The 12,545-nt window shown below is 33.5% G+C and overlaps 3 protein-coding genes across 5 annotated transcripts; 1 reads left to right on the forward strand and 2 right to left on the reverse strand.

Annotated features, from left to right (window-relative positions):
• The first annotated feature begins 2,314 nt into the window (after positions 1–2,314).
• LOC108076093 (uncharacterized) lies at positions 2,315–2,911 on the forward strand. Its single transcript, XM_017168817.3, has one exon. The coding sequence runs from the start codon at positions 2,315–2,317 to the stop codon at positions 2,909–2,911; it is 597 nt and encodes a 198-aa protein (XP_017024306.1).
• A 1,742-nt stretch (positions 2,912–4,653) lies between these two features.
• Positions 4,654–5,956, reverse strand: LOC108075991 (loricrin). Its single transcript, XM_017168644.3, is given in 4 exon segments — positions 4,654–5,679; positions 5,716–5,791; positions 5,854–5,889; positions 5,891–5,956. Coding segments are annotated over 4 exon segments (1,113 nt in total). The 3' UTR covers positions 4,654–4,744.
• Positions 5,957–8,622: 2,666 nt separating this feature from the next.
• On the reverse strand, positions 8,623–12,511 carry Rab40 (RAS oncogene family member Rab40). 3 transcript variants are annotated; one of them, XM_017168786.3, is made up of 5 exons: positions 12,397–12,511; positions 11,321–11,457; positions 10,965–11,158; positions 10,678–10,900; positions 8,623–9,454 (listed from the first exon to the last, which is right to left on the reverse strand). In XM_017168786.3, exons 2-5 carry the CDS (start codon positions 11,451–11,453, stop codon positions 9,237–9,239), a joined length of 768 nt encoding a protein of 255 aa, XP_017024275.1. In that variant the 5' UTR covers positions 11,454–11,457; positions 12,397–12,511; the 3' UTR covers positions 8,623–9,236. The 3 variants fall into 3 exon arrangements, with proteins under 3 accessions (XP_017024275.1, XP_017024273.1, XP_017024274.1); XM_017168784.3 differs by having other exon boundaries at positions 10,965–11,191; XM_017168785.3 differs by lacking the exon at positions 12,397–12,511 and adding an exon at positions 11,532–11,720 and having other exon boundaries at positions 10,965–11,191.
• Positions 12,512–12,545: the final 34 nt, after the last annotated feature.

Here is a 12,545-nt window from a genome sequence, read left to right on the forward strand (position 1 = left end):
ATTTTTTTTGTTCTTAAATTTAGTTGATAAGCCAAAAGTCCACGTCTATGGGAAATAAATAATATTAAAAAAAAAATACATCAACAACAGGCGTTTGTGTTTAAAACAATGTGTCAATCAAGTGATCAATGAATGTGCTACCGTTAGCCCCTGACTGTAGAAGAGTACAGTGCGTTTCAGCAGTGGAAATAGTTAACAAAAGAAAAGGTAAATTATTGCTTGTTGTGTTAATTTTATATTATTTTTTTCTATTTATTATTGTTTTTAATAAGTTTTAAAATCAGCAACAAATTTTAAATATATTTTTTAATACTTTTAAAAACAGTAACAAATGTTTAATATATTTTTTAATACTTTTAAAACCCTTAAAATATTTGTTTTCCCTTTTAAAAAATTTAACAAAGCTTAATGTAAGGTTTTTCCACATATTTTACATTTTATATATATTATATTTTTGAATACAACATACTACGTATTTTAAAAATATTTAAAGTATATAAAAATTTGTAATTAATTTAATGGAACCTTTTAATATTTTTATATATATTTTTAAAATATTATTTATTAATTTTTAATCTTGTTAAAACCATAAATATTTCCCTTATTAAGTTATTTTTGTTTTTTCTTTATTTTTTAACCCCTAAAATAAATTCCCACAACCATGACCCGCACTGTACTTTACAGTCCGTTATGCAAATGTAAAGCAGTGAGAGTGATCAGTGAACCAGTGTCAACTGCAGTGAAAATTCTATTAGCTTTTCAACTTTTCAGACAATCTGCATAGAGATTTGACTTTTGTTTAAATGCTAATGAGTCGGATGTACATATATATAGTATACATGGATATGTTTATGCTGTGTGTGTGTGTGTGTGTGTGTGTGTGGCAGCGAGAGTGGACGGTGGAGTTCAGACCTTAATGGCCAACATAATGGCCCAACAACTCGCGTGAACCAGTTTAATGTCATTCCACAAAAGTGGCAGCATTCAAAGAATTATTCTTGTTAACTCTGGCATAAATCAGGTATCACACACTCGCTGACTCACTTGATGTTTTAATAAATTTGTGCTGCTCATAACATAATAGAGGAAATAATAGGAAGAAAGAGCCGCCTCAGCCACAACAGTCACAGCAACAATAAACGCTCTTGGGGCCTGGCCAGTTATGTTTTTATTTTCAATTCAAAAGTGTTGGACATATCATAGGCATAGTGGTTGCCAGATGGAAAATTAGACAAGAATCTAATTAAATATTAAAGTTATTTTTTATTTTAAATTACTATTTATTTTGTAATAAACTACAAGAGATTTTTCTTTGAATTTATGGATATATTTCTTTTTAATTGGAAGTTAATTTTGACCTATTTCTTATAGGATTTTATTAAATAAATTAATAAATTATTGTAATTTAAATTTTTAAATTTAAAACTAAGCTTAAATAACTCCTTGACAGCACGTTTTTCTAATTTTCTGGATGTTTAAGGACTAAAATATTCTAAAAGTAGTTAATTTTTAACGAAAATATATATTTTAAAACCTAAAATACATCCTTAATCCTTAAAAAATACAATAATTCGATTTATAAATTAATCTTAAAGACTGAAAAGTTTACTTATTTAATTATTTAAAAATTTAAATATATTTTTGGACACTATAGGTTTTTTATAATCCCAAAATATATTTTTGACTAATAAAATACAGTAAAATTATAAATAAATAACTAAGTTTAAATAACTTTTGAGCTAATATATTCTGAAATTGTTATTTTAAAAACTATTATCATATATTTAGGGTTATAAATCAATTGTTTACTTTTGGTAAATTTTAAGCTTTTTCTATATGGCTTTATATTTTAAAAGTATTTTTTATATTAAAAATTTTATAAAAATACAAGTTATACATTTTTTTTATATAAAATCCATTCACCTATTTAGTGAAAATATCAAGAGAGTTTTCTAAATATTTTTAAACAATAAAATATGTTAAGCCAAGGGTTTAATTAATTTTCCCCAAATAAAATATCTCCTTAAGTTACCCAAATAAAATAACTTTCGAACCACTGTGCACGCCCGTGTACCGTACGGTATTTTCTCTAATTAATTCGCTTTTACGAGCGCAGTGCATGGAGCCACCGACGGTGTCAGGTCGCAGCCATCGAAGTTCGAGTTTCCCGAGTCCGTTCAGTTGATGCAACACGGGCCCAGAACGCGCTCCTCCATCGCTCCCAGTTTCGGTTTTATTTTGTTTACTTTTTTTCACTCGTTTTTTTTTTATATATATTTTGTGACCGTGATCCTGACGACCAGGATGAGCTAAAATGCTAACCGTGCTAAATACATTAAGCCTGCTGCTGCTTCTTATGGCTTTGGTAAGGAGCTACGGCAGCAGGAACATCATCAGAGTGCGAGCCAGCGGCTTTATGCCCTACGAATCGGATCTTTTGCTGCCCCTGGGCATACTCCGGCAGCTCCAGTCGCAGGATCGCTCGTCGCGCTACCAAAGACCGGCACCGATTCTCAAGCCCCGGGTGAAGCCACAAATCCGCCTGGAACGGGCCCATCCCCTGAGAGAGGCCAAGGGCGTTCAGCTGTACAATCTTATCGATGATGATGGCGAGCTTCTGCTGAATCTAAAGGTGCACCAGGATCAAAAGGGCACTGGCAGTGGCAGTGGTAGTGGGAGTTATCAGGAAGCAGTTACCAAAGAGAAGAGCAAGTACCAGAGCAAGTTCCAGGACTACGACTCACCCTGGCTGCCCTCCAAGTGGCGGCCCACCAGCGAGTTTCCACTGGGGGTCACCTCTTCCTCGCCACGACCTCTGCCGCTGCATCAGTATCTTGGCCAGAGTAACCAGATAGCCGAGCGGAATGCGGTCAAGAGGAGGCGCATGGATATGATGTGGCCACACAAGTGAAGTGAATTGTTTAATGATTTAAAAATAAATATAAATGTTGAATTTATATACATAAATTCTAAAAGAGATTTAATTTAAATATTTATTTATATAAAAAAAAAACAAAAGATTAATTTTATATATTTATTTATATGTAAATTCCAAAAGGGATTTAAATTTATATATTTATTTAAACATAAATTTATTTATTTTAATTAGTTTTAGAATGAAAACTTGAAACACTGCACTCTTCTTCAAAGAAAATATGTGTACACTCAAAGAATTTTTTTTAAATCGTTAAACAATTAATTTTAGAATATAAAAATAAGTTATTTTAAAATTAATTAAGTTCAAAAAAATTCTTCTGCTTTTTAATTAATAGAAAACAAACTAATATTTAAATTATAAACCTTAAGAATACACTATATTTTTTAATTTTAATTTTTAAAATCTTAAAATCAACACGAAAATGGTTATTTGCTTTTATAAAATTAATTTCAAGCCTTAAAATATTTAAAACCCACATAAAATCTTTTAATTATATTAATAAATAACCCCCACTGATCTTAATTAATATTTTTGTGCCCCCAAATACAAAATAGTACCTAAGATACTGACTTGCAACCGTAAGATTCACTAAATAAACATTAAGATATACAAACGAAAAACCCTTTAGATACAAAAAAAAACCATGGGATGCATAAAATCATTGATAATTAGGTCGTTGAGCTACCGCTAATTCGGATGACGCGACCATGATTATGTTAATTCGATCGATTGATCGAACGATTCAAAAGTGAAATTAAACAGCCGATCGAAAGTGGAAACGAAATGAGAGATTGAAAATTATGTATAGTATTAAACTGACCAACAAACCGTTAAAAGAAAGAGTAAAGAATATAGTTTTCAGTTATATTTGTAAGGAATTAAAAGAAAGGATTATAATTTACAGAAAATTATAGAATTAAATTTCATAATAATATAATTTAATAAAAAATGTTATAAAATTACAACACTTACCATTACAGGATAGGTTTGGGCTCAACATTTTCACAATTTTGCATCTGAAAAAAAAAGAATTTAAAATTAGAAGATTTGAAGAATTTAAGATAATAAAAAAAACAGGTTCTTAAATATTAAAAAAGTTATCTGGAAAAAACCCCATTTGATTAGGGTTATAAAAACAAAACCAAATACATACAAATACAAATAAGAAATATATTCAAAATGTTAAAATAAATTTCTTAATAATTTCAACATTAACATTAACCTCCAATTAAGAAGTTCTGTGCCCAACCATGACTTAAAATTAAAAAATTTTAAAAATTATAAAACTTAAAAACTTAAAAGTTAAAAAATATATATTTAAAAACTTAAAACAATAAAAAAATAATTTTAAAATTTAACAATTAAAAAACTTAATCAGTTAAAAATTTAAAAGTTAAAAAATTTAAACAGTTAAAAATTTTTAAATTTTAAAACTTAAACTAAATTTTAAATTAATTTTTTTTAACTTTTTAAATTTTAAAAATTCAAAAAAAAATTTAAAAATTTAAAAATGTAAAATTTAAATTTAAATCAATTTGTTATAATTTAAATTTAAATAAATTTAAACATTTTAATTTTAAAATTAAAGAATTTAAGAATTTTAAAATTTAAATCTTAAATTTGGTAGAAAAAAACACGCTGCATTTTTATAATTTACAGATGGTATTTTATTTTTGTTTTGTTTTTTTTTTTTTTAAGTGATATAAAATGGAGACAACAGTAAAAAAAAGATGGGATCGAAAAAAATAGGGATGCCTAAAACTACTTAACAAGAGACTCGAGGATCAGTATGGCTCGAATCACAGCTTACTTCCAGCTGGAGGCTGGGGGCAGGTAGCCAGAGGGAGGAGCTGCCACAGGGGGCAGGTACTCATTGCTGGGCGGCAGGTACTCGTTGCTGGGAGCGTGGACGTGACCACCACCATGACCATGACCATGACCCTCCTCGTGGATCACCTTGATGGTCTTGACCTCCTCGAAGCCGCCATGTCCATGGCCATGGCCATGATCATGACCGTGGCTGTGGCCGCCCTCCTCATGGATCACCTTAATGGTTTTGACCTCCTCGTGGCCGCCGTGTCCATGTCCATGGCCAGAGAAACCGCCAGCATAACCGCCGCCGCCTCCAAGAGCGTGTCCTTCTTCATGGATCACCTTGACGGTCTTAATCTCCTGATGTCCACCGTGGGAGTAACCACCATGACCGCCGCCAGAGTAGCCTCCATGACCGCCAGAGTAGCCTCCATGGCCGCCGCCCTCCTGGTGAATAACCTTGACAGTCTTAATCTCCTGGTGTCCACCGCTGGAATAACCTCCATGACCGCCGCCAGAGTAACCACCATGACCGCCATGAGCGTGACCGCCCTCCTCGTGGATCACCTTTATGGTCTTAACCTCCTGATGGCCACCATGTCCTCCGTGTCCATGTCCGGAGAAACCGCCAGCATAACCGCCGCCGCCGCCAAGAGCGTGTCCCTCTTCGTGGATCACCTTGACGGTCTTAATCTCCTGATGTCCACCATGGGAGTAACCACCATGACCGCCGCCGGAGTAACCACCATGACCGCCGCCAGAGTAACCGCCACCCTCCTGGTGGATCACCTTCACAGTCTTGACCTCCTGGTGGCCATGACCGCCGGAATAACCGCCAGAGTAGCCACCATGACCGCCGCCGGAATAGCCGCCGCCGCCGCCCTCCTGATGAATCACCTGGATTGTCTTGACCTCCTGGTGACCACCGCCTCCAGAGCCGACGCCGTAGCTGTAGCCACCACCGCCGCCACCGCCGCCAGAGCCGCCAATAAAGCCAGCCGACGTGGTGGCAACCAAAGCAGCCAGGAGACACACAAAGATCTGGGGAAAATATATATTTAAATGTTAGAAAGATATATAAAACAAATCCAAGGAGGACTCACCTTCATTGCTGGAAGTTTCTTGCTTGGGGTTTCGAAAACTGTGGAACTTCACGTAGCCGAAGATGGGAAGCTGGCAGCCAACTGATGATCCACTCCAAGACATGCCGGGCTTTTATAGCCCACCGAGGCGATTGCGAGACGCTGCTCCATCTTCATCTTCATCATCAGCTTCATCTCCATCTCCATCCCCTTCTCCTTCCCCTTCCCCTTCTCCTACCCCTTCTCCATCTCCAGCTTCAACCTTACCCTCAGTTTGCTTTCATCATGGAGCTGCCCTCCTCTCTGGATTAGAAGAAGTCCAACAACCACAAGCCGCATGCAAATGAGTTGAATGCGAGGGGGAAAAAAAATGGTAATAATAAATAAATACTAAAAAGCAGTTCCATAATTGGGCCAGCAGCAAGTCGACGCTGCCGCCGCCGCCGACGAAAATTAATCCGGCGGGCATGAACGAATCGCTTGATGAGGCGGTGCATCCCATCCATGGGTTAGGTCAGTTCGGGTCAGATTATAGCTTTCCCAATAGCACAGCAGGGTCAAATGGGGGGAAAATTACATGTTTCATGGAAAAAATTTCCACTGACGATACAAATAAGATTATAAATAACACAAAATAATTTCTATAAAAAATTTTACAAATTTTAAAAACGTAAAAAATATTGTATTTGATATATTTTGCTATTATTTTTTTGTTTCCGGTCAGTAAAAATTACTGAGCTTTAATATAAAATATTTTTTCCTTAGTAAATTATATTTTTCAAGAAATTGTTAATTTTATATTATAAAAAATATAAATTACTAAGAAAAAATATATATATTGTTAAATTTCCTTCCTAAATGCGAATTGCACTTGATTTTCTGGTAATTTTTTTCATAAAAATCATGGCGAATACACCCTAAAATATATAATACACCAAATCTCACAAGTGTGCACATATAATTCTCAACTGGTTCTAACATCCCTGGAATAAAGTGACGGTCTGGTGTTGTATGTTTCTGTTATTTCATACTTCAGTGCTATTAAAAGTAACTCAATTAGTTCTTAAATCAAGAAAAATATTTCCCTTTAATATTATCCCAATAAATTGCACTTAAAAAATAAATACGATTGAACCAATTATGAGCATATCAAGCCTCCAATCATCACCTTTCATACCTTTAAATTTGCCAAAAAAAATAAATAAAATCAAATCAAAGAAAAACCCATTAAAGAGTGGATCAAAAAGATATGCAAATTGCTGCAATAATTTCGCTATCATTTCGGCATTAAATGAAGCAGCTGTTCCCTCTGCGAAATTTATAAAAAAAAATTAAATAAAACGTTAAAAGTATAACGCGTATTGGCAAACTCTCGGGAATTGTGTAAAGCAAAGCGGCCAAAAAAAAAAACAAAACAACCACAAACAGACAGCGAAGAAGACGTCTTGGCTTAAAGGGCGAAGCGAAGGAAAGGCAATTTGAATCATTTAAATAATATTACAATATCAAATTGGGTTCGCAGCGGGCCGATTAATCACACACAACTCCGGTCCAGGGGACAGCCCCCGCGAGCAGATGTTGAAAACGAAGCACAAATCGATCTGATTCGATTATTAGCTCACGGAACTTTGGATACTGTGGGAAATTAATTCTAAATTTTAAAGAAATGTATTTAAAATAATAAATAAAGGAAAATTAAATATACAAAAATATACTTGATGGGAAATTCTGTATTTTATCGATAGATGTGCAATAAGTCCATGTTATTCCTGATATATCGGTATATATCGATATTTTAACATACAATACTATATTTTTTATATTTTAAAAAACAATATTAAACGTTTTCCTAAGAGATATTCAATCCAATATTTTTGTGGCTATATCATATAGGACTTTTACCTGTTATATATCCCTATCATAGTATATATTTATATTGCCATATATTATATATCCCCATCAATTTGTATCATTTAAAGGGTATTAATATTTATCAAATTTAATTTGTGGCTAAAACGTAGATATCTTGGCTTGTCTTTCCTAATTTCCATCTGGTTAAGTGGTTGAATTTCTTTGCCTTTCGAAATATTTAATTATAATTTCAGTTTAAGCTATATTTAAGGATAAATAAAGCTATTGGCTTGTAAAGGATTTAAGAATTTTGCAGAATGGCAAGAAAAGAAATTATACTAAATAATTTTGCCGAATAAATTTCTTTGAAAGAAATAAATAAAGTATAGATATATAAAAAATATATAAAGAATATACAAATAAATAAATAATAACTAAAAAATAATATATAAATAATAAATAATAGCTAAAAAATAATATATAAATAATAAATAATAACTAAAAAATAATATATAAATAATCAAGTAGGTATAAATAATTCACAAATTGAAATACATTTGAAACCCCTTTTTCAAATTAAAGCCAAGCTCTTGGCATGAAATAAAATTTTAAAATAAATTATAAAAATTTATAAAACTATAATTCCCTCTTATAAATGGCAGAAAATTGCTGAAATTAATAATAATAAAAACACCTTAGCTTCTATTAAACCCCAAATATGCAATTTAGAATTCGCATACCAAAATTCCCATTTAAGAAATTCCCCAATAAAAGATTTATAATTATATAAGAAAAGCTTAAAACTTTCACTTTTTACAGCTCTCCCCATTAAATAATTATCACAGAGAAAAAAGCCCAAATAAGAAAGGGACAGATTCATAACACGCCCTAGTGCCAGGAATCAGAAAGGGAGAGGAAATAATAAAGACACACACACGATTTCTATGGTTCATTATGAATTATCTTTATCAATTCGCCTGAATCCGCCTTCAGTTACAATTACATCTCTAAGAATACTTTAATCCGATGGTAAACAAACAAAAAAAAATATATCAATTCTTTTTTTATCCGTATCAAAAATTATCTTTCTCTCTTTTCTTCTCTCTCTCTCTCTTGTTTATCTCTCGTTTGTTTTTAGTTTTTTAGTGTTTGATGTTTGTGTTGATCGCTTTAAATATATTAGAATTATACAAACATAATAATATTAACAACAGTTGTGGTGGTAAGGGGGAAAAATAGATGGGGGTGGGGGGAAGGGTTAAAAGAGAACAAAATTTAATGTTTTTAAGATTGGTTAAAAGTACTGCTTTTTGCTGGGAAGTGGGCAATAAATATATGTATTTATATATATATATCAATGTCGATGAAACAAAAACATAAAAAAAAATTATATAACCAAAAAGGGTGAGAGTGGGTGGCGAGTGAGGTGTGTATGTGTGTGTGTGTGTTAGCCTAGAGTACATTAATTAGGGTTTTTCTCAATTAAAGTTAATCGTCGACGACGTAGTAGTAGTATTTAAGTAGGCAGCTCGATTCCGCCTACGTGGCAACGATCACGCGATCGCACAACTATTCCGACTGTGGCTCGTCGGTGTCTTGCAGCGATTCTTGCTCCTGGAGCTCTGCGTCAGTGAGTTGAAGCACTGCGATGTGGTCAGCGCATATGACTTGAGCGTTGACTTCACCGATGGCGGCAGGGGCAGCGAATCGATGGCATATACACTGGTTCGTCGCACAATCGTTCGGCAGCACAGCTCCTGCAGGGACAGCACTGTGAAAAAAAATTTAGAATCATATTATATTATATTAATTTTATTATTAGGGTTGTAAAAAGGTGTTACATATCTATAAGAAAAATATATATATTGCCCGAAAACAATCTCTAAAATATCATAAATTTTCCAAGTTATAAAAGTTAAAACCTAATTTACATTTCAACAAAGACATTTATAGATATGATTTTTTTTATAAAAGAAAAATTACCATTTAAAATATTTAAAAATATTCCTTTAAAGAAGGTGAATATTTTAGATCTTCTTGATTGGTTTTATGATTTTAGTCAGCAAAGGAGTCGTTTCCGACCCCATAAATCATATATATTCTTGATCAGCACAAAAAATGGAGTCGATCTAGCAATGTTTTGCAGAAATTAAAAAAAAAAAATTATTTTTTTAATTTTTGAGCTCCTAAAATTGTTGGAATTGTCACATAAAAATTGGCAAAAATTTTGATTTCTTAAAATGTGAAATTTAGTATGCAGTTTTGTTACCCTAGAAAAAACTAGCACAGAAAAGCTTTCCGAATTGAATTTAAGGCTTTTTTTGCTTAGTTATGATCGATTGTTGATTGGATGATAAATCCTATGGCAAGGGTATACAAATTTCGGCTTCCCGAAGTTAGTTTCCTTTCTTGTTTAATTTTTAATAATTAAAAAAAAATTATTAACAAAAAAATATTTTTAAGCCTATTAAATATAAAATATATTTTTACTTTTTTTACCTAAATAATTTTTAGCTTTTTAAGTTTACAAAAAACCAAAAAAAAAAACTAATAAAAAACAAATAAAAAAAAATAAGCAACAAAACGTTATACAAAGTATTATCCAACTGTCAAAGGTTATAATTAAATCTTCATTAAAAACCTCAACAAATTGATTAATAAAAATCACTAATAGATTGAAGATATTTTCGCAATTTAACTAAAAATAACCCAAAAGCTTTAATCAATCAACAAACTAAACCTCTGACCTTTAATGATGGCTATAAAATGATTATTTAAGGTTTAATTATAAAAGCAAAATCAAGTTCAGCTTGATTTTTGCCAAATTAAATTATTATTTAAAGAAAAAAAAAAAATAATAATAAATAAATAAAATAATAAAAAAAAAAAAAATAATAACAAAAAAATAATAACAAAAAAAAAATAAAAAAAATAAAATAAAAAAAAAAATAAAAAAAATAAAAATAAATAAAAAATATATAAAAATATATATACCCTTATTGCTGCGCCAAATGTGCTCCATGCCGTTGCGATGCAGCGCCATTCTCGCCAATTCGCAAAAGGATTCGCGTATATTAAAGTCGCAAAGCGGCGATATCTCGAAGCAGGACATGTTGTTGCGGCTGGCATAGGTCTCGGCCTGTTTGGCCGCCACCTGACGCTTAAAGGCCAAATGCAAGCGATTCCCCACCAGCACCTTGGGTATGCCAGGAGCATGCTACAAGGATTTTATACATCATTTAGTAAATAAAACTTTGAAATATATGACATTTTTCATATACCTCATCGACTTCCTTTAGCCAGCGATCGATGCCATCGAAACTCCACTTGTTGGTGATGTCATAGACCAATATGATGCCCTGGGCTCCCCGCGAATAGGAGCGTATGATTGTGCAGAAACGTCCCTGACCGGAGGTATCCCACAGCTGAAGCTTCACCCGCTTGCCCTCCAGCAAAATGGTGGTCGTCTTGTAGGCTACCGTTTGGAGGATGTGAGAGGATGTGCAGTCTATTAGGTTGGGAAGGAGTGGGTGGTAAACAACACAGGCACATATGGGGGACAACAGGCACAACAGGCTCTCTTTCTCTCTCTCTCGTTCTTTTTCTTTCTCTAGCAGGCACGCACTCGCTCACTCACCGTTGCCGCTGCAAAAGGGACTCTCCGTTGAGGGGTCCTCCAGGTTGGAGAGTATCTCGTGTTTGCCCACATCACTGTCGCCCACCAGCAGGACCTTTAGCAGATAGTCGTAGTCCTTGGTCATCGTTCCCATGTGGCTGAAAGCGGGGCAGCAAAGGAAGTAGGATAATTGCTCAAGGAAAAAAGGTAAATAAAGCTTATTTGTTATTACCTTTTTTTGAATTTTAAGCACTTGCATTTATTTAAAACAATTGTAATTAACGGAATTTCTGAATGAAATACCAGCTGCTTTTGCTGTTTGCAAATTAATTCTTGGCTTAGGGCCTTGTTTTTGCAACCCAAGTGGTTCTCAAACTCATTCTCACACTCTATTCTTTTTTATTTATTTTTTTGTTGCTATAGTATAAGTTTTTTTTTTTTTTTGTTTTTGCTAACCGGGCTAACCGGTATGCAGCGCTTAAAACTCGCAAAACTAAAAACCAAACTTAACCGGCAAATATTTACTCATACACTGTGTGGTGTTCTATTTCTGTTTATACTCGCTTTTCTTGGTTTTCTGAGCCGCAAGTGACTCACACAGTGCACCACAGTGTATTTATAGCACTTGCTAGTTATGTCGCGCAGTGTCACTGGGATTTAAGTTTCAGCGATTTTACAGTTTGCATTTCACACAAACACACGCACACACTCACTCGCACATACACAGATAGAAATGGGTGTGTTTTTGTTTTGCGCATGAAGGAAATTGATTTTACCATTTAATTGCCAGCAATTAACAATTGTTTATAAAACAATTAGGCTGCAAACAAGCTGCAAAATGCACGAAAATATTCACTCGAACAAAAACAACAACAATGTGGTTGCCCCCCACCCCCACTTCCACACAACAAAAAAATAAAAACATTTGCGCACTTCCATGTGTAAGTGTGTGTGTTTGTGTGTTTGTGCATGCCTTATTTTGATTGTTCTTGCTGCCATTTGTTTGCTGAACTTTAACCGTGACGTCGTCCTACTGCAGGCTTTAGTTTGAACGTCTCAACACCTTCGGTTTGCCATTTTTGGGGTGTTAAACTTACCATTTAGAATGCACGCAATTTCATTTTCGTATTTGTAATAGAGATGAGCGATAACATGCACAAGAATTTGACTAAACGAAAAAATTGCAATTTCGCTCATCTCTGCCAAGTGATGTGGATATCGATAGTACGATAACATATCAGGGTTG

Source organism: Drosophila kikkawai, chromosome X (assembly GCF_030179895.1).
Source record: "Drosophila kikkawai strain 14028-0561.14 chromosome X, DkikHiC1v2, whole genome shotgun sequence".
Taxonomy (NCBI): domain Eukaryota; kingdom Metazoa; phylum Arthropoda; class Insecta; order Diptera; family Drosophilidae; genus Drosophila; species Drosophila kikkawai.